Source organism: Argiope bruennichi, chromosome 3, assembly GCF_947563725.1.
Source record: "Argiope bruennichi chromosome 3, qqArgBrue1.1, whole genome shotgun sequence".
NCBI lineage: Eukaryota > Metazoa > Arthropoda > Arachnida > Araneae > Araneidae > Argiope > Argiope bruennichi.
In genome coordinates, this window is record NC_079153.1 from 43,483,811 (window position 1) to 43,511,730 (window position 27,920).

General features: G+C 25.7%; 1 protein-coding gene across 3 annotated transcripts; it reads left to right on the forward strand.

The window, feature by feature from the left end:
- Positions 1-1,945: 1,945 nt before the first annotated feature.
- Positions 1,946-24,820, forward strand: LOC129963245 (CAP-Gly domain-containing linker protein 3-like). Of its 3 annotated transcripts, none has more exons than XM_056077473.1 (13): positions 1,946-1,976; positions 10,815-11,116; positions 11,667-11,922; positions 12,699-12,842; positions 14,170-14,369; positions 16,678-16,813; positions 18,766-18,912; positions 20,372-20,488; positions 21,333-21,456; positions 21,620-21,696; positions 21,802-21,868; positions 22,602-22,702; positions 23,721-24,820. In XM_056077473.1, the coding sequence occupies exons 2-13, from the start codon at positions 10,850-10,852 to the stop codon at positions 23,927-23,929; spliced, it is 1,845 nt and encodes a 614-aa protein (XP_055933448.1). In that variant the 5' UTR covers positions 1,946-1,976; positions 10,815-10,849; the 3' UTR covers positions 23,930-24,820. The 3 variants fall into 3 exon arrangements, with proteins under 3 accessions (XP_055933448.1, XP_055933446.1, XP_055933447.1); XM_056077471.1 differs by lacking the exon at positions 1,946-1,976 and adding an exon at positions 9,099-9,299; XM_056077472.1 differs by lacking the exon at positions 1,946-1,976 and adding an exon at positions 9,104-9,200.
- The last annotated feature ends 3,100 nt before the right edge of the window (positions 24,821-27,920 follow it).

Here is a 27,920-nt window from a genome sequence, read left to right on the forward strand (position 1 = left end):
ATCCTATGAAATATTATTACATCAATGTCTTATGTAATCTAAAATAACCGCTGTATATCTCTAAATGCAATGAAAGACAAAAAATCTATTATCTTTGAAAGAGAATTCGTAAAATAATTAGAGTCGATGGCATCTTCGACCTCAATTGTGTCAATGGAAACAATTGTTCCAAGATAGGGAAGACGACTTGAGGCGACTCCTCACAAACAGACTCTTTACCTATCCGAAGTTACTGACAGACTGACTGATACATTTTCCAAAAATGTATTTATCGAACTCAGTGAGGTCTAAAACGCGGAGATTCATCAAAATCCTGAGTTCGACTTTTTTGACGATTATTAAACTTTCTCTATACCTGCGTATAAGAGAAAGTAAAAAATTATGAATTAATAATGGCAATCATTAAACCACAATCCAATAATATTTAAACTATTTTTACAAATTTTCGATTAAATTAATGTAATTTCGGTTTTAATTTGATATATAGTAACAAAACAATTAATTCTATTTATAAAAAATGTCACGTCATTAAAATTTGTTCATCTAAATATTTTGAACTAATACACTATAATTTCTCTCATCATGAATTTCTGCATAATTCAGAATTCCAAATTTAAATGCCATGCAAGGTTTTTTTGTCTTCTCAGAATTCATGAGAATTGAAACTAAAACTAAAATATTATTTTGAATTTAAACTGTTTAGATTCACATTAATTCATAGATTCATTTATTGTTACGAGAAATTGAAAGCGACATATCCAAAGGCGAAAGAAATGTTGGTCGCTTCAATTGAACTATTTTTATTGATTGGTCGATATACATTTTCTCTACAAGATAAACTCTTTGAAACAGCTTAACTTAATCTTTATGATAGATTAATTAATTAATTAAAATAATTAGCTCATCTTCAATATTTTTAAAAAAGGGGTTGAAAGTTAATAACATACCGTTCTTGATTAATTATTAAAAAATGGTAGAAAAATAATTTAAAATTAATAGAAAATTAGTCATTAAAATTGATACACATTTTCACAGCTGTGCATTTCTGATACACAAAGTGAACTCATCAAAACGGCTTAACTTGCTTTTTATGGTTGAAATACGACCATTAGAATAATTATCACATATTCAATCAATAAAAAAAAAGAAAATTAGTAACATCGCGTTCTTGATTCATTAAAATCGATACACATTTTCACAACTGTGCATCTTTGATGAACAAAGTAAACTTTCCGAAACGGCTTAGCTTGCTTTTTGTGTTAAAATAAGATTAGAATAATTACCTCATATTCAATCATTAAAAAAAGATGGAAATTAGTAACATAGCGCTCTTGATTCACTAAAATCGATACACATTTTCACAACTGTGCATCTTAGATGAACAAAGTAAATTCTCCGAAACAGCTTACTTTGCTTTTAATGACTGAAATAAGATTAGAATAATTGCCTCATATTCAATCATTAAAAATGTGGTATAAAATTAGTAGCATGGCGTTCTTGATTCAATAAACCTTTAAATTTCAATTCCATTAACCTTTAATGTATTAGTCTTTTCTGACATTATTAAAACGCCATTATAAATAAGACATTCTAGCCTCGAGGCCATTTCCAGAACATACTAGAAACATAAAAGGAAAGATTATGAACTCACTATATTATTCGCTACCATCACTATTCAAACTATTTTCCTAAAGCGTCCAGTATTTATTTTGAAATCTGATTTATTTATTAGCGACGCTTTCAGCCTGCTTGGTGTTCTTTATGAAGAGTGACATAAAGCCTGTTGCGCGAGTTGACCAAAATAAGGCGATGTCACCGCATACAATACTTTCCCACATCAGCATACTTCACGCTTGGCCAATTCGGTTCCGTCTCATCCGCACGCTCCATTGGCTTCTTTCCTTCAAATCGAATTTCGCACTTCGCCCAATGCAAATCTGTCGGATACAACCTTTGGACGCCGGAAGTCACACCATGTGAGTGTTGTTCTTCAGTTTCTTTGTTTTTGTTGCTCAAACGCATCGTCTGCCTCTCATTTTATAGTTTTAGAAAATCATAACATTTTCGTAAAAATCGGTCCCAAATTTGATATTGTTTCTCATTCGAAACTGTATTAATAGTTTAGAAATTTTTATCAGTGCGAAAGTGTTAAAGGAATAGAAGCTGAAAGTCAGCGTGCGAAGCGTCATTTAAATTTCCTTAAAAACAGCTTAATTTTAATAGCCCTTACATAAGGGCCTTAAAAAAGTTTTTTTTTTGTTGTTATTGTTCAGATTTTTTTTTTTTTTTTTCTGTAGAAAAAGTTATTAGAGAGCAGACAAACTTAAAGAATTAGGTAACGAAATTTCAGAAAAGAAACATACATTTTTTTTTTTTTTTTTTTTTTTTTGCTTAATTGAAAAAATTATCATGAATTTTATATCATTCTTTCATATTCTTTCATAACCTTTTTTTTTTTTTTTTCAAAAAATTGAGATGTTAATGAAGTGATGAGAATTAATGATTGTTCTTAATACAACTAACTAACTAATATGGTAATAAAATAATTTTAGATACTTACTTAATTCTTAATAAATTAATTTTAGATACTTCAGAAATATTTTCGTAAGAAACTTCTATAAAAAAACAGTTTACATTATTTGTTTTAATGTTTTTGATAAATGTTCAGTGTTTACTGATGATATTTTATGATTGTATAAAACTGGATACTTTCCTGTTAAGAAATATTTTCGTAAGAGACTTGCATTAAAAAAACATTTATACTTTATTTATTTTAATGTTTTTGATAAATATTCAGCAATCGCTAATAATATTTTATATTTATATAAAACTGGATATTTCCCTTGGCTTGGTTTATTTCAATATAATACATAGCTTTATATTTAAAATTATATTTATTATTATTTTTTTAAAGCTATAAAATGTTTATTTTTAAGAGAGAATTTTACTACTGACCTGATAAATATTTTCACAAAAAGCACTGAAACTGATCATTGGTCCTTAAATTTGCAGTATGCTCCAATAATTTTAATGAATATTCCCGATTTTATTCATTTTTTCCCTTCTCTTTCTTTTCGACTAACGAAAATTTCTATTTATAACAATTTTTTTAAAAGGTAAACAAATCTCATTACGCTCATTTGGAACACTTTAGTTCTACTTCAGAATTGTAATTTAATAGCAAATTTACACTGTTCTACAGAGTAGTGCTTGCGTAATGTGAACATTTTAAATTCAAGTTTAATGATATTTTGATATTTCTTCACTGTTGCCATGGATTTCCTCGTAATGTAACGTTTAAACATCGTCTGTAATTTAGATTTAATTTGATGAATTCGAAGTGAAAATTAAAAACTGGGGAAGTGAAAATTAAAACGGTTTTGTAGAGTTTATTTAATTGTTTTACAGCGTTTATTAAATTTAAAAATCTCCAAATATCTGCGAAAGTTTTGAGTCCTATATCATCTTATATTGAATCTGGAAAAACAATTTTTTTTACAGGTAAAACCCGAGGAAAAGAAAACTTCTATTTAAAAAATTTTCCCCCCTTTTCTTTCTCTTGGAGTGTTTATTCGCGCTTTTACGGAAGACTCTATTATATTTCCAATATATCTAGGTGTGTAGCCATGTGCTTAAAATAAAATTCTATTACGATACACAATAACAATAAAAACCGATTTAAAATGTAGAATTAGTTATTCCATATTTTTAAAAGGTATATTTCTTCACTTAACGAACACTTCGTAATACCAGCGATTCGTATGACAAATAAAACAAAATGTAAAAAAGTGACTCGTTTAATGAGAGATGTTTCGCGGAACTGGTAACGATCAAACGCCGCGACCTGTATTAATCTGTATTGATCCTTGTTTAAAGAGAGCTCTTATATAGACACGGAAGACGTTTTGACCGGTTAATGTTAAAGAACTCGACTTCGAGGGATTTTAAAAAGTGCTTGTTGAGCTTTACTCGAAGAAATTTTGTCCCTGGCCAAGATTATGTGGATTCAGATCGATAGCAACGGCCTCGATAAGCTGACCGGCGAACATAAGCAGAATTAATGAAGAGCTTATAGAGCTTCAGTCTGTGTCACAGTAAAAAGGAAATTAGTCAGTAGAAAAAGAAACATAACCCAGCAACATCCTTCCAATTAAATAAGGGAGATGATGAAATTATGAGAAATCATTGCATCGCATGTTGAGAAGCATTACACTCTAATACGACAGCAGCTATGCGCGCTACAAATTCATTCAACAATAATGCTGTGCTTCATTTTTGCTAAATTTTGAAGAGTAGTCAAAGAAAAATATCTTTAAATAAATTTTCTTGTTGAAAAAAACTCACACTATAAAAAATAAATTACAGTAATTTAAATTTGAGATATTTTTTCCGATATGAAGCTCATTGTTCTATTTTATATGGATTTCCAGACAGACGGTGGTGACGGTTCTGTTTGCCGATTCTATCAACAATAGCATTATGCCTTCGAATGAAGAGACCTAGTTTCAGTGACGGATTCAGGCAATTTGTTTCCCTAAGCAGTGCAAATTAAGAAGTTACATTTTAAAATTAATTGATTAGTTTAGTTTTACATTTCAGCACAATTTTACTTTTTCGTATGCGAAATATAGTGAAAATCGTCAAAAAATTAGAATTTGTGATTTTAATGAATTTCCACGAATCAGAATGTTGTCATGGTTGTTGGAATGTTGTGTCAGAATGTCACATTTTTGGCATTATATCTGTCTGTCTATGAAGACGATGGATCAAAAACGCTTCAAGTTATATAGCTGAAATTTGGCATGTGAAATTGCGACCAAATTTGTAGATTTCTGTCAAATTTTGAACGAAATACAGGAGTATTATCCATTTATTGAACTCGATAACTACAAAATGCAAGGTAAATTTTAAAAAAAAAGTCGATGAAATTTGATATACTGGTTTATCATCTGAAATATAGATTTTAATCAAATTTTAAACAAATCCGTCAAACGTTTGACCTTCTGTCAGTCTGTACTTTTGCATGCATATAAATGCAATGACTTAAATCAATGAAATTCGCTATGTTATCTTGTGACTACAACTGCAATTTCGTGTCAAATTTTAGTGTTACGTTAAAATATACTTATATAAAATATTTTAGCGTTATATTAAGCATATATTTAAAATCCATAATAACAGCCATTCATTAATGCCATGCAAGATATTCGTGCCCTCACACAATGTCCACAATTTTATACGAAAGACGAGATTAAGACATTCATTGGCGGAAAAGTTTAGGAAGACCACTCTTGTGGTTAACTTATCACTTGCTAAAGATTTCTTTTTGATAAATGTTTACTTTGTCATACATGGAATATATAAATAAAAAATATCGCAATTGTCAACCACTGTAATTCGAGCTCAAAATTTTGATGAATCTACAATTCAGACCTTCTTCCTTGAAAAACGCATGTTTGAAATTATATCTGTTTGTGACCATGACAACTGGAAAATATTTTGAGCTAAACGGATGAAATTGGTATATAGTCTGTATACTATTTCTGTCAAATTTGGAACGAATTCCATGTTGTGGAAATCTGTCGGCTCTGCTGTCCGAATACAGCTGAAAATGAAAACTACAAAACGTAAAGGGCTAGATAAATAAAATTTCATTAAAAACATATCTTATACTGGAACCCAAATAACGCAAAAAAAAAAAAAAAAAAAAAAAAAAGCTTTATCTTGATCAGAAAGAGTGAAAAAAATTTAAGTTGAAATTATTATAACAATAATGAAAACGATTTTGAGTTTCATTAGAACAATAAAATATGCTGTTGCAAAATATGCCTAAAATATTCTTAAAGTTAATTAAAATTAGAAAAAATTGCCAGCAAAAAATTAATGTAATTAAAAAGATAATTTTTTGAAATTTAAGATGACGTAAAAATCATTTTTTGTTTTAATATTATCGGCAGTTGTAATTGAAAAAAAACATCAAAATTTCGGCACATTTTTGATTAATTTAAATGTTAAAAATGTGCTCCGAAGTGCAGATTTCCACTCTCCAAACTATATGTGTGTCAAGTTTGTAAGCTCTAAGTCAAACAGCTTAGCTTGTAGAGTGCCAATACACATATACAGAGAAAAAAATACTCTCATATTTATTACTAGTAGGGATAAAAAAGTATTTAAAATAAATCTTGCAATAAATTTGCATTAAAATAAAAAAGGAATTCAAGAAATACTAACAATTATGACTTCGACTGGTGTAGTGAAAAGAGCCATGCCACAATGCCATAAAACATTAAAGTTATTTTTTTGTATTGAGTTTAAAGTAAAAGAATACATTTGATAATTATGAGTTCATGCAAACGATCATGATGGGTGCACACAAAGCGTGTTAGGCATGTAAGGAAATTAATAAGAAATTTAATAAGGTGCCTCAGTTTTATTAAGAGGAGATAGTTTTCTCTTAACTGTTGGTAAATAAGGGAGTGAACTGTCCCAATTGGTACTTGGCCGCTTTTGTGAAGACGCAAATAACAAGACTGAAGGCAAAAGAAACCCTTAAGAGGTTCATTCAAATCTGAGGATTTTTTTTTTTTTTGAGAAAATTTAGCTGAAATATATTCTGGATATGCTTTAAAATTATCTATCTTTTTAAATGTTATGCAAGATTTCATGTTTGATACACATGGCACATTTGTGATGCGCATTAACTACTGATTTTGAAATACTTGCAGTTTCTTTAATCATATAGTCACGACAAAATAAAGTATTTCTCTAGCCACGGCTACTGGTTTCCAAATGGGGAAAGCCATAGAGCAGCACTGATCGGATGATGGATTTATATTACAAAAATGTGGGCTAAATTAGCGATTTGCTCTTCCGAGTCATAAATTGACTCAGATAAATATTCATGTCTCGGACTTGATTGATGACCGCTTTCAGCTATTCATCCAAGATTAATTCTGAGTCAAGTAACAGTTTTAAGTTTTTGCATTCAATGGTCCAGAGGACGCAATGATCGAATATTCGGATTTGGTATAAACATGGCACCTTTTTTCGTTGAAAGTCAGATAAGCACATTTATTTGTATCCTACAGGCAACGAACCAGAACTGTAATTGAGGTGCATTATTTAATGAACTTTTGATGATTTGCTATGGACTTAAATGTTTAGTATTGAAAATAGCTGCGGTGTCATCAACAAAAATTACTAAGTGACAATGTGGAATCTATAAAAAAGTTTAGTGGAGAAGGCTCCTCCTGATTATAAAACTAGCCCCAGTGAAAAATCCATGATTAGCTTTATTATTATCATTATTTATTTATTTATTTGCTTTAATGTCTGGAAAGTTTTTTTTTAAGCATGTAGATTTTTTTACCATATTCAGCAAATTTAATTTAGAATGAAATAAATTTGTGAAGATAAATTCAATTGATATCCACAATCATTTATGGCTAAACTTAATTCTCGCATTGTTGGCAATTCAATATTTCATATAAAATTCGACTGTTTGCCCGAACTGATATTATAAAAAATAAATTTTAATGTAGACGTTATTTCAATTTCATTCTTTTACTATAATAACTAATAACAATTTAAAAAATTAATTAAATATGCACGAATTATGAAGAAATTTCTTTTGTGGCTTAAACTCTAATCCTGTGTTTTTACAATATTAAAATGATATTTCAAGAAAATTCTCTGGTCTAAAACTTGAACTGAAAAAATGATAATTAAATATGTAAGATAGCAACTTCATTCATATATTTAAAGGGTAAAAAATTGGGGATTGCATTTTTTGGAAATCTATTTAGTGGAGTATCATAAAATTATCGTTATTATATAAGATTTATATTGAACTTTTGCTTTTTGATTTCCTATATCTTCGTATTCCATCTCCATGCGTGGATAGCCATTATAATAACCAGACCTCATTGAGTTCGAATTATTTTTCCCTGAAAGCAAATACAATTGATTATTTTCTTTTAAAAAAATTATTTAAATGATTGCTCATTTAACTTCAATGAATTTCCTGCAATATATATAGAGAGAGAAGGAAAGAGATGGTTGTGTTTTTTCCCCTTAAGCAAATAATTATTTTTTATAATATATATATATATATATATATATATATATATATATATATATATATAGAAAAGACGATTCTGATGATGTTTTTTTTCAATATTTCTTCCATGTTGTGTGTGTGTGTTTTTAAAAGGTATCTGAAAAAATGAATTAATATTGGGTAAATAAAATAAATTTTTTTCGTGTTTGTTATGTACGTTCATAATTTATATTATGAATACGTTAAATAATTCTAGTTTCATTTTTTTATGTTCAAATAAAGATTAACATTAAAAAATTTTTGCTTACCTGACAAAAAATGTTTGCCTTGAATATGCCCCGTTTATTAGATAATCAAATATAATAATTTGAGCTAAAAAAATATTCCTCTCTAACATATATTGTCTAATAATTCTCGTACTGTAGAAGAACTATATATTAAGAGAGTAAGAGACTGAGAGAAAATTATGCAATACATTAAAAAAAATTAATATTTTTTTAATAAATGTGTTGATTTATTTCGCCTTTTAACCAGTACAATTACAAAAAGAGAACTTATTTAAGCTTCTGAAGTATGTTTATTAAGCTTCTTTAAAACAGTTTAAGCGAATCTAATAATATAATATATAAGCGAATCTAATTTTGAAGTTCTGTAACCATGGTAACAACGCCTTATACCGAAAAAGAGCAAGTATGTGCTGCCATCATGATTCAAATTCTTATCCACTCAATTAATTCAAATTGTAAAGACAGCCAAATTTTGTTAAATAAAGGGCGAATTTTTGTTAATTTAAATTAAGGATATAAAACAAAATTAAATTTAAAATTTGAAAAAAAATTACATTTTAATGACTTTTTTTATTGCCCGTGTGCAAGATCTCTTAATAAAGAAATTTAATTATTCTTTTTGTGTAATTCTTTTTTTATAATTTCAAAATATCTCACGTAGAAATAATTCATATTTTAAAAGATTGCCGAGTAAGTTTGACTTATCAAGGACATTTCATAATTATCTTTGAGTTGGCAGTTGGCATGGTGACAGCAATCCCCGGGATGTTGTTTTGATTATTTTATGAATTTGTTATACGCTTGACGGTGATGCGTTACATTACTAGATTAGTTTTCACTGCTTGGTTTTAAATGTGAGCAGACTAAAATTTTTGTTTTAATTATAAACTATTTGTCTCAAAGTGATACTGGTATAAAAAATAGCTCATATTATGTGATGTTATGATGACCAAGTAAGTCCCGAAAATTTCGTTTATTTTCATCAATTTTCAGATATGAGAAACTGAGAAATCTGAATTATTGTATCTAAGGACTTTTTTTTCTTTCAAATTCCTAATCAATTTAAAAAAAAGAAAAGAAATGTTGTTAAATTTACCATTTTATCTATGTCATTAGCATTAAACTAAACGAATGTTATTGGCCAAAATTTTAGATATAGCTGTAGAAATGTTGATTTATTATGACCAAATAATGGTAAAATAGAAAGGGCCTTCTTGTAAACAAAAAATGAAGACAGGTTTCTAACATTAGTTTTACGTTTAATGCTTATTGAAACGGAGAGGAAAGATTATTATCTATTTTGAATTATTCTGATCTATTATAAAATATTCTGGTTCGTCCTTAATGCCTTTTTTTAATAAATATAGTATTCCTTTTCTTATTAAGAATAATAAAAAAAAACTTTTTGAGAGTATTTATCAATTAATTTTCCTTTTGCTAGTGAAAATCCTTTAAATATCTTATTACTTAACATGTACTCTAATCGTCATGGTTTAATTATATGCTTTGGGCTTATCGAAACTATTTATTTACAATTTTTTTCTAAATCATTGTATATAAAAGCAATGCATACCAATAAAAAGAAGTTTCTCTTTCTGTTGAATTACAGCATCTATTTATTAGTCTACTGGAATTGAAAAACAGTAGTATAATTTTAGCTGTTTTCTTTAAAATGGATAGAAACATTTTCTTTAAGCTGTTTTATTTAGTATTTTTATATTACTTCAAAAGCATTGTTCATCAACCATAAATGTTGGAGCAAATCATAACTTTTTTATTAGTATGGTAACTTCCTAAATATGCCCAACAACATTATATTATGAAATGTACAATTTTTCACTGATGCTGCTTTAAGATCATTATATTTGGTACTTTTTATTTTTATTGTTAATTAGCCAATGAAAACAGTCCTTTCTTTTATTTTATAATATTCAAAGCTAATCAAAAAACATAAAAGTTTATTAATATTATTATTTTTTTAATATTGTTGTTTCTTGCATTTTCAGATATTGTATAATTAACGTGTTGAATGTGATATGTATGATCTTGAAAAATTAGTACGTTTCATTTTCCAAGATTTGGAATAAGGTTTAAAAAGCATTTATGGAGTACTATTTATATTTGTATATTCTAAACTCCCATTAATGTCATTAATTCCTATTAATTAAAAATTATTCATAAAATTTTGATTGTATAGAAAAATCTTTTATTTAAATTCTATACCTTAATGTTAAGATGTTTAACTATGAATTTTTCATTAATTTCTTTCATTGTTTAATTTGTGTATCATTTTATTGCCTTCAATTTTAGTTCAGTTATTCTTAAAATTTCTTATATAAAATCAAATTGATCACTAAATTATGAAAGATTCAAAATGTGTCGGGGGGAAAACCCAGTTAACAGTGTATTTAAAATCTAAATATATATATATTATTTCTTTATTAAAAATTATCATGCTTTTGTAATAGGTCTTCCTTGTCATAATTTATTGTCACAAAAATTCATGACTGCCACACAAGATATGGCTCCCAGCAAAGCTGTGGAGAATGTGAAGCCAGTAGAAGGACGACGGCAACCTATCATCCATCCTTCATCTGATGCTCCTCTTTGCAAAAGCTGTCACCAACTAGACCTTCTTTTCTTTGATCCCAGCTGCCCTGGCTGCATGGAGATTCTTCAAAATCCAGGAACCTCTATTCCACAAATATTTGCCATTATCCGTCAGTGGATGCCTCAGACGCAGCAAAACATAGAAATGTTGGCGAATGAGGCATGTGAAATTTCTGATACATTCTCATCTTGATGACTTTTTACAATGCCTAAAAATTAGTAATATTTTGGATTAAAAGAATTTTTTTTTTTTTTTTTTTTTTTTTTTTTGTTCTATGTATACTTACATTGAAGGCTTCTACAAAAATATTTTTCTTTAGCAAGATACAAATTACATAAAAAACATTCATTAAAAGACTTTTTAAATATTTAAAAAATATATTCAATTTCAATTATTTGTGTATTTATCCTTAAAACAAATGTGTGTTAGATTTCTTATTGTTACTTTATGATTTGATTATTTATTTTACTGTCAAATAGGAAATAATCATTCAATTTTTATTTATAATAACTATTCATAGGGAAAATTGAAATTGAATGTTTTCTAGTTTATTATACTTTAAATATGTTTTTAATTGTTTTTTTTTCTTGTTTTAGTATAGTTTTTAGATTATTAAAATATTTTGTGTTAGACTCGTCATAGTTTTTGATTTACACTCAGAATTTTTAAAAATCACTGAATTATTTCTAATTGTTCACCTGTATCATAGATTTTGAAGCGTGGTGCCAATGTGAATGATAGAGATGGATTAACAGACATGACTCTACTTCATTACGCATGCAAAGCAGGTGCAAGTGGGGTAGGAGATGTGACTGTAGCCACCAGGACTGTTGGGCTACTCCTTGATAAAGGAGCTGATATACATTTACGATGTCGTTGGACTGATATGGCTGCTATACACTATGCTGCATATTTTGATGTAGCATCAGTAATTGAGCTTCTTCTGAAAGCCAGCAAAGGTTTAGGTATGTGGTTTTTAATTATTTGTAAATAAATATTGATTTTTTTTAAACTGTAATATTTTTGTGCTTAAAGTAAAAATTATCCTATATAGCATTCTAAATGATTGATTAAAACAGAATGCATGCACATATAATTTATCACAGTGTTTATATGTGCATTCATTTAATAATTAATATTGTTTCCAATTTTCCTTCCTTTGAATTGTTATTTTTTGTTACATTTTATAATAGTTTGTATTTACAAAATTCTGATAGTTGTTTAATGTAAAAAATGTGTTTTTATTCTATTATCTTTTTATGTAGGCAGTATTTTTCTATAAAATTAATATACCTAATATGTGCTATACTTATTTATCATAAACTGGTGGCATTTGAGAATAAACAATTTCTTAATGTATAATTTTTTACTTCTGGTTTCTCTTGAAATGTGTAAAAAAATATGTAAAGAAAGTACATGAAAATTATTTTACTTTGAATTTAAGTAAATGTTTACTTGATCTATTTCTAAAAGCACTTGAGAGATTAATCTTGGTATTATGATCTGTTTGCCAAATATAATTTTTTGATCAGTTTTATTTTAAATGTGAAAAATGCATATTCAGATTAATTATAATAGATGTATTGATTTTTTTTAAAATTTACTATCTGAACTTAATGTATAATTTTCAAGAAGTTTTAATTTTTTTCAAAGATCCCAGATAAATCTGAATTGTCATATGTAGTATGCATTTAGACAACTTAAACAATAATTTCTATAAAATAATTGTGCTTGTCTATAGACATCAATAGCCCTTGCCGAGAGTTCGAAGGTGGCTCTCCCTTGCATATTGCTGCCACAAACCTCTGCACAGAAGCTGTTAAACTCTTATTAGAACATGATGCAGATGTCACTCTGAAAGATTATTCTGGACGTACTCCTTTAGGTTTGTATTCAAGATTTGTTTATAATTTTTTTTTAAAGAAAAGATTTTGTGATTTACTATTATAATGTTATAATTGATTGTTATAAAATTTAAAACAAAATATCTTTTGATTTTGAAATATGTACTATCTGAACTTGAACTGTGGTTTTCATGTATATAAAATTATTTCTTGAATCAAAATCTATGAGATGGCAGATACTCCTTTTAAATCCTTTACAGACTCCTTTTAAAATCCCATATTAAATTATCTTGCATGAAGTTACAGGAATGAATTTTTCTTCTGATTCCTCACTTAATTAAACTGTTTCTAAAAATGCAAATGTACATTCTATTTCCCTAGTATATACTGTTTACATAAGTAGCATATCAATTACTAAAACTATATGGTGAAAATGAAAATTATTTTAGATTGTTATTTTTTTAGACATAGATGAATATTGATGAACATTTTATAAATGAAATAGAATGTCTTATAAGTGATAGAAAATTCTAAGAAATTTTTTAATACATCCCCTGAAAGTAAAAAACAGCAATGAAGAGAAAAAAATATTAATATTCTCTTTTTATACTATGTATATGTATTCAGATTAATATTACCAGGTGAATCAATTGCTCTTTTCTCCATTTTAATTATGATAAAATTTCTTAAAGTTTGCTAAACTGAAAAACCCATGCTTTATGAATTATCTTAATACCTCGTAACTTTTCATCCATGTTTTTTTTTTTTTTTTTTAATTTGCCATGCTCAGATGTAGATTAAAGCACAAAGTTTTCATTAAATAAGACAAATATGATTTCCTTATTTAAGACTGATATGAAATCTGTTGACATCATATTATTTATTATTTGTGTTTTTTATTTCTTACTGCTTATTTTAAATAAATGATTATATATATACTTACCTTTAAAAAACTTGAAACTTCTCTTTGTGAAATATTTGTAATGTGGTTTTCATGTATATAAAATTATTTCTTGAATCAAAATCTATGAGATGGCAGATACTCCTTTTAAATCCTTTACAGACTCCTTTTAAAATCCCATATTAAATTATCTTGCATGAAGTTACAGGAATGAATTTTTCTTCTGATTCCTCACTTAATTAAACTGTTGTTTTATAATATGTATTATTTTAACTGAATGAATATATTACTAAATTAGGATTTACTTCCTTAAATTTTATTAATTTAATTTTACTTAATTTTTACTTACTTACTTAATTTTTAAAAATATTTATTTTATATAATGTATTGTAGTTTTAGTGCTAGAATCTTTTTAAGTATATAGATGTAAGTGAACAATTTAAAATATATATATTATTTTCTTATAGAATGCATACCTGACTTCCCTTCTACCCAACATACTCCTGACTTGCGTGAAGTGATTAGCTCCCTACGCCAACTTCTTGAGGCAGCAACACCTAAGCACCTAGTTCAGGAGCAGCCACAGTATGGAAGTATTGGGGGCAAAGCTGTCCTGAAAGCTATCGGAGTTCAAATAGGAGACAAGGTCTTGGTTGGAGGAGCTAAGGTACATTTTGAATTCTTAAATGGTTCTTTTATTGGCACTTATGTTTTTTTTTTTTTTTGTCCCCTAATATTTGTTATTTCCACATTTGATTTTTTTTAAGAGGCTTATCACTCTGACTTAGTCTTACTTTTGTAATGAAACAAAGACAATTTTGATGCTTACTTTATGATTTCGAAGCCTGGTCAGATAATAATCATGATACCTAAACCCTTATTTGCTACAGGATGTCAGAGGTTTTAACTTATATCAAGTAGCAGATTAAGAATCATGTCTCAAACTGGCAAACTTCCTGATTCGAAAAATGAGATTGTCACCAAGTAATTGTAACCCTTTTTAAGTACATTGATCCCTTCACAAATTGATAAAGTTTCTACCAATTTCCCTTTTCATTGGTGATAATAACTTATAAACCCACTTAAAGAATTTATTATATTTTGTCCAAAACTATTATTGAGTTATAAATTACAGTAAATTTAGAAGACTAAAATCGATGTTTTCTTAAATATTTCAAGCATCTTGTGGGATCATATTTAAGTTGTGATTAAAGTAAGTTCTATGAACAAAACTTTTTTTTAAACTTAAATTTAAAATAAGAGTCTTTTCATTATCTTTATTATTAATAATGAAACAAAGAAGATATTGTAGTTCATCAAATTTAATTTTTGTTTTGTAGATTTAACCATTAAAGCATCACACATAGCATTAAAGCATGCACATCTTTTAAAATAGACTTAATTCATTGGTAGACTTTTCTATTTTCCTGTCTTGTAATGTGATTTTAAGAGAGTAAGAATGAAATGCTCATAATAGAAATTGATTCATATATATATATATATATATATATATATATATATATATATATATATATATATACTATGACAATATATGGCAATGCAAATGCATCACTTGAGAAGGTAAATAAATTTAATTTTGAAGTTGTAGTGTTTCATTTTGTATTAACCTATTAATTCTTTGTTAATATTGAATATTCAATATCTTTGACAATGCTGTGATTGCTTCAGTGTCAAACAACAGTTTGTCATTTCTATAAATTTCAAATAATAAAAAGTAACATATTATTTTGCATGTGATAAATTTTCATTGAAGGAAAATATCAATATTTAGCTCCAAATTTAATTGCTTAATTCAATCTGCAGCTTTGTGTTATTAATATTCCAAAAATAACTAATCATGATCATTAATTGATATGAGAATGAATTTATTTTAGGTTTAATTTACTTTATCTCATTTTTAAAAAAACACAACAAATATCAAAATTACTGTTATTTTTATCTACTATTATTAATTTACAAATTAGAAAGTATTGTTCTGGATACTCAGAAATATATTTTGATTCGATTTCATAGTTAAATGTGAGGCCTTGATTTTTTTTCTCCATATCTTTTAATAATTATTTTTAAAGATGCAACATAATATTTTTTATTTAGAAATTCTTTCTTGATAATATTTTATACAACACTTTACAACCATGTTTACAATAACCTCCCGGTTATTTATGAATTACACATATGTTCCCAGTTTTGAGGACCTCCAACAATGAGTTGTTTGAAATGTGAATTAGAAATTATTACAAAATTGTGAAAATCTAACCTGCATTTGCTTTTTGTATTCCCTGGCCCATTTGTATTTCCACTCAAATTAAACATATACAGAAAAGAAAAAAAAATTGTAGTTATATGCATTAAAAATATAGCCTAATATAATAGATTAAAATATCAAGGAAAATTGTGTGTGATTGTGCGTGAGGGAGAGAGAGAATAAGTGAGTGAGAAATATTGTGATTATGAATAATGTGGGACCCATTCATTCCTTTTTAATATTTCAGAAGAGTTTTTCTTTGCTCTGTGTTAATATAATAAATAATTTTCTCCAATCCACATAATAAAAAATCGACTGTCCAACTTAATATTGCTTTTTGTTAAAAATAAACTAAGCAAAAGCCTAAATTTAAATGAGATAATAGATAAATTTGCTAAAATTAAAAGAAGAAAAATATTGTTAATGTGCTATAAATTTATTAGTATTATTTATTAAAAATCAATGTTCATGTTATCTTTTTGTTTTAAAAACATTTTTATTTATTCATTTGCTGGAGGCAGCATTTTATATTTGACTAAGATTTTAAAACTCCATTGGCATTAAAATATCATAATTCAGATTCACTCAAATTAAGTTTCATCACTTTATATTTTTATTTATATTGCATTAAAAAATTGTTTATGTGCTTTGTATGATCAAGAGCGTTAATATATAATTTTTTTTCATTGAATATTTTTCTCCTTAAAAGATGGGGATATTAAGGTACTGTGGAGGTACACAATTTGCTCAAGGCATCTGGGCAGGAGTAGAATTAGAAGAACCCCTTGGGAAGAATGATGGAACACTCAAAGGTGTCACTTACTTCAAATGTGCCCAGAACCATGGTAAGCAAATCAGTACTATATACAGAATTTAAAAACCCTATCTATACTAGAAATTTTGTTACATTACTAACTTAAAATTAATAGATTAAATAAAATGGTTCCTTTCTTATTTCTTACTATGTTTCTTTTCAAACTGTTTTACATAAGTTAAAATTTCATATTAATAAAGCAATTTGATAAAAAACCAAACTTTAAATATCTTCTGCCTTTGTTATTATTCTTGTTCTGTATAAATTTAAAACATAATATGATTTATAAAAACCTATTTTATGCTTAACAGCATTGCCCTATATGTTAAATGATAAGATCTTTTTTATATATATATGAAAGAAATTGTTATAAGTTAAGTCTTTCAAAAAAAATAATTAAATTATTTCAAAATTATCTAAGATTTGCAAAAAAAAAAAAAAAAACTAAGAATTAGTGAATTGATAAAAATCAAAATTAGATTTCACAATGGCAACCAAAGTAATCTTTTTAATATAACAAGAATTAACACTGCATGTAATTAAATAAATTGACAACAGTGACTATATCAGTTAATTCTGAAATTTGATTTTCTGAATTCAACAAAATTCCATATTGTTTGCAAAGCATATTATTGGGAATTATTAATAAAAGAAACCAGTATATTGTTGATAAAAAAAAAATTCTATAAATCCTGATTCTTTATAAAAGGAATGTGTAATATTATCTACATTACTGAGATCTTATCTTGAAATCATACATCCTATAGCATTGTTAAAAAAAAAAAAATGCCTTTTTAATTATCTGTAGTCTGTAATAAATTCATTGATTATGTGACTGTATTATTAATCTAATGAGAAATTTTAAATGATTGATCATGAATATGAAAAACTAAATTACAAATTTCAAAAATTTTGTGTATAAATCAGTTGATGTTACCAATCATATTTAAAAAAATTCCACAAATGATTTACATGATGTGTATATATATGCATTTTCCATCTGTAATTACCATTATCATAATACTTATGCATTTTCTAATTATTGGCAGTGTAATTACAGCAAAAATTATTACTATTGATTAATTATTATTAAGTAAGTGTTATTATTGATTTTCATAGATATAATTATTAATTTGCATTAATATAAGCAGATTTTAATATCCTGTGTTTTAGCTTATTACTTTTGATTAGTAATTTCTATTTTCATACAAACTTTTTACATGCCTGTGAAAACCATTGAATAAGCAGAAATTTTTCATGAAATATTATTTCTTTACATAAATGATTTCTAAATTTTTGATCATGTGTTTTTAAAACTGATTAGTTAAAGCAATTGCATATCAATGGATTTTTTTAATGCATAATGACATGCTATTGAAATAACTTAAAATGTAATACATAATAACATTGTAATACATAATAACATAACAACATTTTTTTATCTGCATAAGATAATAAAATAAGGTTTTTTCATATTTCATTTCATTTTTAACTTGTGAAAAAAAAGGATATTTTTATTGTTTTAAAATGTACTACTTTATTATCACTCATTTTGTATTTTCTTAGAAAAAAGTATTGAAATTAAAATTCATTATGACTTTATGGTTTGCTTTTAAAAATCTATTATGCTGTAATTATACTTTTTCACAAAAATTGATTATTTCAGTGTCAACTTAACATTATTTTTCTTCAGCATGCCAATACATCGAATTGAATAGATTCTTGACACTTCTTGTTATTGTATTTTTGGGTTTTCTCACTTCATTTCAACAAGCGTTTTTTCATATTGGTAATTTTTGTAATTGAAATTTTGATCCTTCTTTTATAATTTTTTTACTAATCTATTTCTGCATTATCATTTTTTTTATATATTTGTTCCTGACTTAAATTTTTTTTTTTTTTTTTTTTTTTTTTTTTTGCAAGAAGTAAGCTATTAAATATTATTATGTATAAATTTTTGAAGAGTCTTTGTGTATTTTTTAGGAATATTTGCTCCCATCAATAAAATTTCAAAGTATGATTTCAATCATTCACGTAATCGATCACCATGCATCTCTAGGAATTCTCCTCCTAGAAGCATATCATTTTCTAGAGTAAATGTATCTCATGTCACTTCCAAAATTGAAACAGGTGAAGTTTTGATTTAATTATTTGTATGTTTATAAAAACCATTTCAATGTCAATTGTCTTATTTTTCCCCATTTTTGTATCTTACTAACATGCATTTATATTTATGTTTTTTAAAAGATTATATGGAAAGAAATTTTTTATTCCATTTAAATCCAGAAACTAACTTTTCTGTCATAAAAAAAAAAAGATATTTAAAATTTTTCTATTTCTGTTACTTTCATGGTACAGTAATATTATTTACTTTTGTTTTATTTTTACAAATTTATTTTCCATTTTTTTTATAGTTTTTAATTTTTTTGAAAATTTTATCAAATTTTTACTTACATTATTTAAAGAATTCTTTTGAAGATTATGGAACTTAGTATGAATAAATATGTAGCTTAAAATAATTTTATGTTGCTTGTTATTTCTTAGGGTGGGGGGAAGAATTATTTTATAAAACTCTTTGGAATGATATATCTTTGATAATATCACAGAATGTGTCAAATAAATGAAAGATAATAGCTTAATTATGTTATTTTTCAGCATATTTCAATTATGTTAGGCAAAAAGAATTATTGAATCTTACTTCATAATTTTAAGATGTCACCTTAATGTTTGACACTAATTTTAAATGATAATTTAAAAAAGATATTCTTGAATTCAAAAATTAGTTATTAAAATATCAGAACAAATTATATTTCTGTACTATTTATTTATCTTCAGATTTAAATATATCATTATTTTCTTTGTCTCGGAGCATTGTTTTGCTGATAAAATCTGAAAGTAATGTACTTACATAACAATAAAAAAAAAGTCTGCATAATAAATTTAGTGCTTTCCAGGACATAATTTTTTTCCCTTCTTTTCATATTAATAAATTTATGTTTTTTAACATGAAAAGAAATTAATGTTTACCGAGAAAATATTAATTGTAATAAATGCTTTCTTATTAATAGATAGTTTTCAGATTGTATTAAGGATTAAATTCATCTTTTTAAAAAAATAATAATAATTGACTTAAAATTTAAAAATGTATGTCTTAAAATTTAAAAAGACATTTGTCTTCATTTTGTCTTTAAACAAACAGTGCATAGACTCTTTCCCAAGTAATGCTTCATAACCATTTAATTAGTTTAACTAGTAATTAATTTTAAATAAATTATAATATTTGCCAAATATAAAAACAACTGCTGGTATAACCTTATATTTTGCATCTGGTAATATTTTAAATGTGTAGATTGATTTCATCTTTTTTCATATAAATAAAAAAAAAATGTGCTAATAGGGTTTCCTGTCATTTACTTAATGATAGTTTTTATGATTATTAATGGCATCTTCTTAAAAATGGATTTTACATGTTTAATTGAAGTTTAAAACAAATTCAGTTTGAGATGGAAACTTTATTATACTTTTAAATTTAAAAATAAACAGATTATTATTTTATTTATTTGTTTTGTTAAATGAATTTAATTTTCAGGTCTCTCTACATTGCGAAGACAGAATTCAGATGATTTTGCTGTTGGTGACAGAGTTCTAGTGTCTGGACATCGAAAAGGTACCATTCGTTTTGCTGGAGAGACAGAGTTTGCATCAGGTAAAAAGACAAATATTTATTTTTAAAAAATAAAACCAATATCATTAAAGATTTTATCATAGAACAACTTGAAGAAAATTTACTTGTTAAGGGAAAAGAATGAAATTGCAGGTCTTTTGAGAATGCATATCTATATATGTATGAGAAAGCATTATTTTTATTTTCTAATAGAAATCTTAAAACAGAATTTCCTGTTTTAGTTGAGATTATACATAAAAAATGAAAAAGCTTGTTTTCTAACTTACAAAATTGCCAAATAATATGACCTAAAAAGATTGTTTAATATTTTAGGAAAAACAATTATTTGTTTTGATAAAAATTTATATATATTTAATATTTTTTTTATATGAATTATTTTTGAAGTACTCTAAAATTTTGTTTCCTTAAGCTCTTTCTGATAATCTGGTGAATTTCAATTCCCAAATATAGTTAATGTTCATGTCACATGTTTTGCTCATGTATTGTACCAAAAGTAACTGCATATCTAAACTTTTCAGATTTTGAAGCTCTGTATTAGATTATGAATAAAATGTTAATGTGCATTTATTAAAGATTTTTTTTTTTTCCTGCCTCTGCGAATAAATTTGCATTTGTTAATCCCTTGTTTTTGCACCTTTGACATACTTAACTTTTGTAATAGTATTTAACTCTTAACCTAATATGCTTTTTGATTATTCATTTCCTCATTTAGAGTTTTTCGTTTATTCTCATATGCTTGAATATAAACAAACTAATGTATAATTTGATTTTATCAGTTTTAAATTAAAATATTTTTCTAAACACAATGTAATGAAAAATTTCAGTACAATTTGTATTTTCCCATCTGAGTTATTATTATTTCTAGGTTTTTGGTATGGAATTGAATTAGATAAACCCCAAGGAAAAAATGATGGTTCAATAAATGGTGTTCAGTATTTCACCTGTTCGCCTGGATATGGACTATTTGCACCACCTCATCGCATTAGCAGGTGCAATGTTTACTTTCATAAAATTTCTGTGTAATTTTCATGCATTAATTTAATTTTTTGTAATTATTTTAGTTTATAAAAATGACAAAGAATAATGTACACAGTTTAATGTGTTATTTTTATTTTTTTAATTACTTATTGTTGTCTAATGATCTCGTTTCAGGCTTTTCAAGCATTCCGAGGAAGATTGCTCAGATCATGACTCTGCTGACCTAAGTCTGATGAGCAAAAGCTCAACAGGTTATTCATTTTTAATTTGCTGTGCTATTTTATTTTGCTATGGTTAAACAGTTATTGAATTATAAAATTTGAATTATATGTAAGCTTTACTTTTTCTTCTTCTAGACGGTGAAAATGGAATTTTAAGTCCAAGTTCACCACGTTCCACACTCACTAGCCAAAGATCAATTAGGTATCGAAATTTTTTTTAAAAAATTATAATAATTATTAAACATTATAGAACTTGAAAGTTGAATCTGTGTTTTATAAATTTTATAACTTGATACTATTAATTTCAAATGCCTCTAATTTTAATAGTCGGTCAAAATGTACAATTGTAATTTTTGCTCATAAAGGATTTTATTATTTTTTTTATCCAAAATTGTATATAATTTAATTGCAGAATAAATTTGGACTTTATATATGAATATTTATTAATTTTTGGTTATTGTGTTTTATATATATATATTTTTTTATGTTATGAGTTGATTTCTTAATAGCATGTATAAAAAAATGCATTTCAATAAATTAGACTGGAAAATGTTATTTATAAATTAATCTGTTAAAACACCATATTATTTTGTTTAAACTATATGAAATATTTTACAGTAAAAATTTTGTGAAAAAATTCCCTTTTGTATATTATTTTTGGTATTATACCTATATGAATCACATATAGTAGTTAGTTATGTACTTGAAAAATAATTATTCAACTGTCATATTTGTTTCAGTTTTCAAAGCCTGGTTAGAATATGAAATAATTATATTTTCCTGTGTATGCAGTATTATTTTCCGATATATGTGTGCATTAAAATTATAGTTGTATAATGAAATAAATAATGGCTTTGTTTTGGATTTTTTTCTTTTGTATTGTAATGTTTATTTATAATGCCATATTTTCTTAAAAACTCTTGCTTATTTGCTAGGAAAAGTTCCAGGTTTTCTCATCAACTTTCAAGCCCTTCCAATTCCCAAAAAAGTTGCTGGCTCACAATAGGCATCAATGTGTTTGTTAATAATGAAATAGGTATGCAAAACATCTTAATTGTTACAATTATTGTTGTTTATTACCAATCTTATAAAAAATATTTTATTATATTTAAATATGCATATATTACAGTTCGTTTAAGGGGGGGGGGGAGAAACCTTAGTGAATGAAATTTTAGCAAAATGTTTGGTGTAAAAAGTAGCATAAGTAACAAAATAAAGTTTTTATTTCTATTTCCCATGCATACTTCTCAAAGTATCTAAAATTTCATGTATCAAAAGATAAAAATATAATGAAGATTTTTTTTATTAATTTAAAAAGACAAGATTTTTCTTAATAAATATTTTATGAGCATTTGAAGCTTCTTTCTGTTTGAAGTATTTAATGATTTTTTGTTAAAATTTCCCTATATTTTTAAATTGAATGTTACTATAAATCATGATACTGTGATAAAATTTGAAATATATTACTCTCTTTGACATATGTGTATGAAATTTCGTTAAGTTTTATTTAATTGTTTTTGAGATATCATATGTTCTGAAAACCATTCGTAATGAAATCGTACTTTAAAACATGTATTTAAAAAATGTATCTTGCACATTAGTTAATCTAATTTTGATAGACACAAATGCAGTCTTCAAGCTTTTTTAAACAAATTGTCTGAAATAAGCAAAGTGGCTGAGTAGACAGAATTGACATAAAGAAATATTATTTTTGAAAAATTGTGTGGTAAAAGTAAAATAAATTGGTCCTGTCTGGCTTAAAATAAATTGGTCATGTCTGGCTTCATTTTTATCTCTTATGTGTTATTGAACTGCTGTATGTATAGTTCTCTCTTACATAGATAGAATAAGAATACTGTTTTAGAATTGATGAAGTTTGGGCTTTATTTTTGAATCATAAAATAAATCGTGAATTTCTTTTTAAGGAGAAAGTACCTTTACCACCTAGGTCGATATCTTATTTTAAATTAGAGCTTTCCCAATTTGTATATAAGTTGTTTGTATACATTTTATTAAATCAAAATAGCTAATTAATGTGAAATATTATTTTGTAGGTGTTGTTCGTTATATTGGCCCCGTGGACTTTGCTGATGGAACTTGGTTGGGCATAGAGCTTAGAGCACCCAAAGGCAAGAATGACGGAACTGTGCAAGGGAAAAGTTACTTTTCCTGCCGCCCTAATTATGGATTGCTTGTACGTCCCAATCGAGTGACAGTGAGAGGTATAAATGGGGCAAAACTTTTAAACGAATCATCATCCTGATGATAATGAAAATTGTGGCTGTTATATATTTGTTAGATTGATTGCTTTGAAAGGTTATGTTGATTGTAATTGTGGCATGTTTGACACTTTCTTTCATGGCAACATTAAATCATCTTTGTTCAATATCAAAATTTTTTTAAATTATAAATGTTTGTTATCTTCATAATTAAATGTTCCTTGCTTACTGGACATATCATGATAAGAGGTATAACTTTTTGTCCTATAAGTTATCTTACTACTTTATTTATCAGATATATATATTAGGCACTTAAAAAATGTTCAAACAACTTTTTTTTTAGTTGCGATTAGAATAATCTCCATGCCCATCAATTTGTTTTAATAGTATAATTATTTATTTAATAAGTATTCACGGTTTATTTTATTTCACAAATGAAGCTAGTGCTTTATGAATAAAATTTTAAAAAATCCATTTAATTATTTATAATTTACTTCTCTTTGATCAACAACAGTCTTTTTTTTAGAGCATAATTCTGCTTTATAATCATTGCTTTTAAAAATTTACCATTTCCTTCATATTTAGTAAATTTCAATGTGATGTTTAGTATTTAATACTTTTTCATTATGTTTTCATTATTTAGTTGGCATGTGTATGTTGCATTTGAATGCACTTTTTAATTATTAACCATTCCATGAATTGTTTTAGTGATTATAGTTTTTGTTGCTTTTGGGATTATATTCTGTGATATTGTTGTTCCCTGCTTGTAAATTGCACTTTTACACTGTGACTTATTTTTATCTATTATTATGTGCAATCATTTTAAAATATTGTCAGTATAAACAAAATCAATCATGTGATTTTATTTGTAACTAAATTTTATTTCAGTTTTATGTTGCAAAAGGCTATTCTACTTAATATTATAATATGTATATTGCAGTTAGTGTGATTGATTAATTATTATTAATAAGAGCTGATTTCAAAATTTGGTCAGTGTTAACAATTACCAGTTATTATTAACATCAATTATTGTTATTATTAATAAAAACCAATTAATCACATTGACCATCGCTTATACAATCTTAATAATTTACTATTCAATACTTAAAACTTCCATTCTATGGAGGATAAAATTTATTCAGAAGAGAATAATATTTAAATTTATTTCTCAGTTTCTTTACAACTATATAATGTTAAACTTTTTAGAGTTAAATGTATTTTGAAACTATGGAAATAAATGAGAAAGTTAACTATTTTAAAATAAATTTTGATAGTTTATTGCTTAAGTCACTGTAAAAGTTGCAAACTATAATCATTTACAGAATTGTTTTTGCTCCCTTCCCAAGCTTATTTTGTAATATTTATTTCTTTGAAATTTTTCTGTTGTTTTTCGTTGACAGAAAAAATAATTGAACTTATTTTAATTATATTTAAGTGAATTTGCAGTTTAAGTATTGAACTTTTGGTTGTGATAAATACAATAAATTATAACATTCCATTTAATTAATGATCAAAATTGTGATTTTTTTCCCCCTCTTGTGTATTATTTATTTGTAAATGGTATTCTTGTAAATTTATTACATTTTAGTTGTCTTTATGGTTATAATGTTTCTGAAGTATGGAATCTGAGTGATATTTTGTACAAAGTCTTAAGTATATTCTTGTACAGAATTAGTAAATGTCTATGAATTCTTAACTTTTTCATTGTGTGTATATGTATCTGTAAATAATTAGTCATGTTTTTTAAATGTTAAAAATTAGGTATTTATTATCCTTATTATACTGAGTAAAACCCTGTGATATGTAATTATTAGTTAAATTGTTTGAAGTTTTTCAGTTATTGATTATAGTGTTAGCGTATTTTATCTATTTAAATAAAAAGTATACACAGTAAATGTTTTTATTTTATGATTTTATTAGAAATTTTCCATTAATTATCATTCAGTCATATTATTTTATTTCTCATTAACTTTGAATTTATGCTGTTGACAGTGCAGTTTATATGCTATAATATAGTGCATAATTTATTTAAATATTCTTATGAGTTTAAAATAGTTCAGTTTCCTATAGGATTATATGAAATCCGTATGAACATGACATCTTAATGTAAATATAAATAAAAAAATATTGTCTTCTTGATTTAGATTTATTAATAGAAGGAATTTTGTAGAATATATTATGTGCTGTACTGAATATTATGTACTTGATCTTATATACAGTGTAATATCATTTCATAATGCATTTTAAGATGATAATAACTGTATGTCAGAATTCCTTCAGTAATGTTTTTCTGTTGTACTATTATTATTGATGATATAAAACAGCATTATAAACAGTATGATTTAAAACAGCATTATAAACAGTATGATATAAAACAGCATTAGTTATTATTTTTTGAAAAAAATTAACCTAGAAATATACAAGATTTGAAATATACAAGATTGTAGTTTGTTATTATTGTTGTTGTGCATACTCCTTGTTAATTCAATATTCTCCCCACTTTTTTGCTGATCCTTTGATATCATCATTCATACATAATGTATTACTAAAGTATTCCATTATATTTCATCTTTTTTTTATATATGTATATTATATACGTATAGAATATATAAGCAGTATTTATTATTGAATATATATTGCATTTTTGTATTATGTGTAATTTAAGTAACATAATTTTTCAAATCAATTCTATCAATATACTTTTTGTTTTGTTAAAATACAATTTTAGTAAATACTCTTCATTTTTATTGTAAAGAAAAAAATTATTCATTTCTGAATGCTTTTACAAATATTTTCTTTTCTGAATAGGATTTTCTTATTTTTACTGATTTCAAAGGCATTAAAAAAACAAACATGCAACAGTTTTACTCTGTATTGCATTGTACTATTACTGATTTATGCATGAATTTATATGCACACAGTTTTTTTTATTAATTAAATTCAAATTGTTATTAGTAAACACTAAATTGTAATGATTATTTATTTTTATTTTTTTTATGTGAACCAGTGTTTCTTTTTTATATGTGTTTTATGTTTATGTATTGACATTAAGTATGTCTGTCACTCCCTCTAATTAATTTTTTTAATATTAAAAAGGAAATGCTTATTCAGTTGAAATACTAGTACAGCTGATGGAAACAAAATGAATACTAGTACATTTGATGGAAACAAAATGAAAGTTTTGTAGCTGATATTTCTACATTGACCTCAGATATTTAAAGTTAAGATCAAATATTAAAAATTAATCAAAACTTACTATGAATATTTATTTTTCCTGATTAAAACTTTTATTAGTTTTACCTCCTTTCTTCTTCTTTGTTATTAAAAATTAAATCTCTCCAATTTCTATAAATATAGATTTAAAAAAAATATTCACATGCAATATGGCTACTTTTATTGACAATTGTATATTTACTAATGAATTTCTATCTGTAACAATCAACTTAATTTTTGCATTATAAATACATTTTGCTTGTTGCTTACCATGTGAACTAAATGCACTTTGACCTTTCAGAAAAGTACACTTTTAAAATAATTTTCATGCAACTTTTATCCTCTTCACTCTAAAATGTAATTTTTAATGTAATATTGAAGCACCTACTGTTTTAGATTAATGCAAATGAAATTTGTTAAGTGTACATGTATATTTTTATGACAGTATTATCAAACCAATGTAATATAACTATAGTAAATATATTTTGTACAATATTTTGAAAAGCCAACAAATAAAATAATTTGTTATATCTTTTTTATTGCTTCATGTGTTCATAGTAATGAATTGTTCATTTGAATAATCAGTTTTTTAAATCAATACTTAAGTGTAAATTCCAGCATCAATCTATCCAAAGGTGCTGTGTGTGGCTGTTGACTTCCTAATACAGATATATTGAAAAACAAGTGTTAACTCATTTTTTAAATTTGTTTACTTTTATTTGTATTGATATAGCATATTAATAGGGATTTTGGATCTAACATAACATATTTTGGATATAACATATTAATGGGTCTCTGTACTTGTCTTCTAATGTAGAATAC

Bases quoted from the DNA above. Each gene is read 5' to 3' on its own strand.
- LOC129963245 (XM_056077473.1), top strand. From the start codon at position 10,850: ATGACTGCCACACAAGATATGGCTCCCAGCAAAGCTGTGGAGAATGTG. The intron at 21,457-21,619 runs GTGCAATGTTTA...ATCTCGTTTCAG, and splicing joins CCACCTCATCGCATTAGCAG to GCTTTTCAAGCATTCCGAGG. The intron at 21,697-21,801 runs GTTATTCATTTT...TTCTTCTTCTAG, and splicing joins GATGAGCAAAAGCTCAACAG to ACGGTGAAAATGGAATTTTA.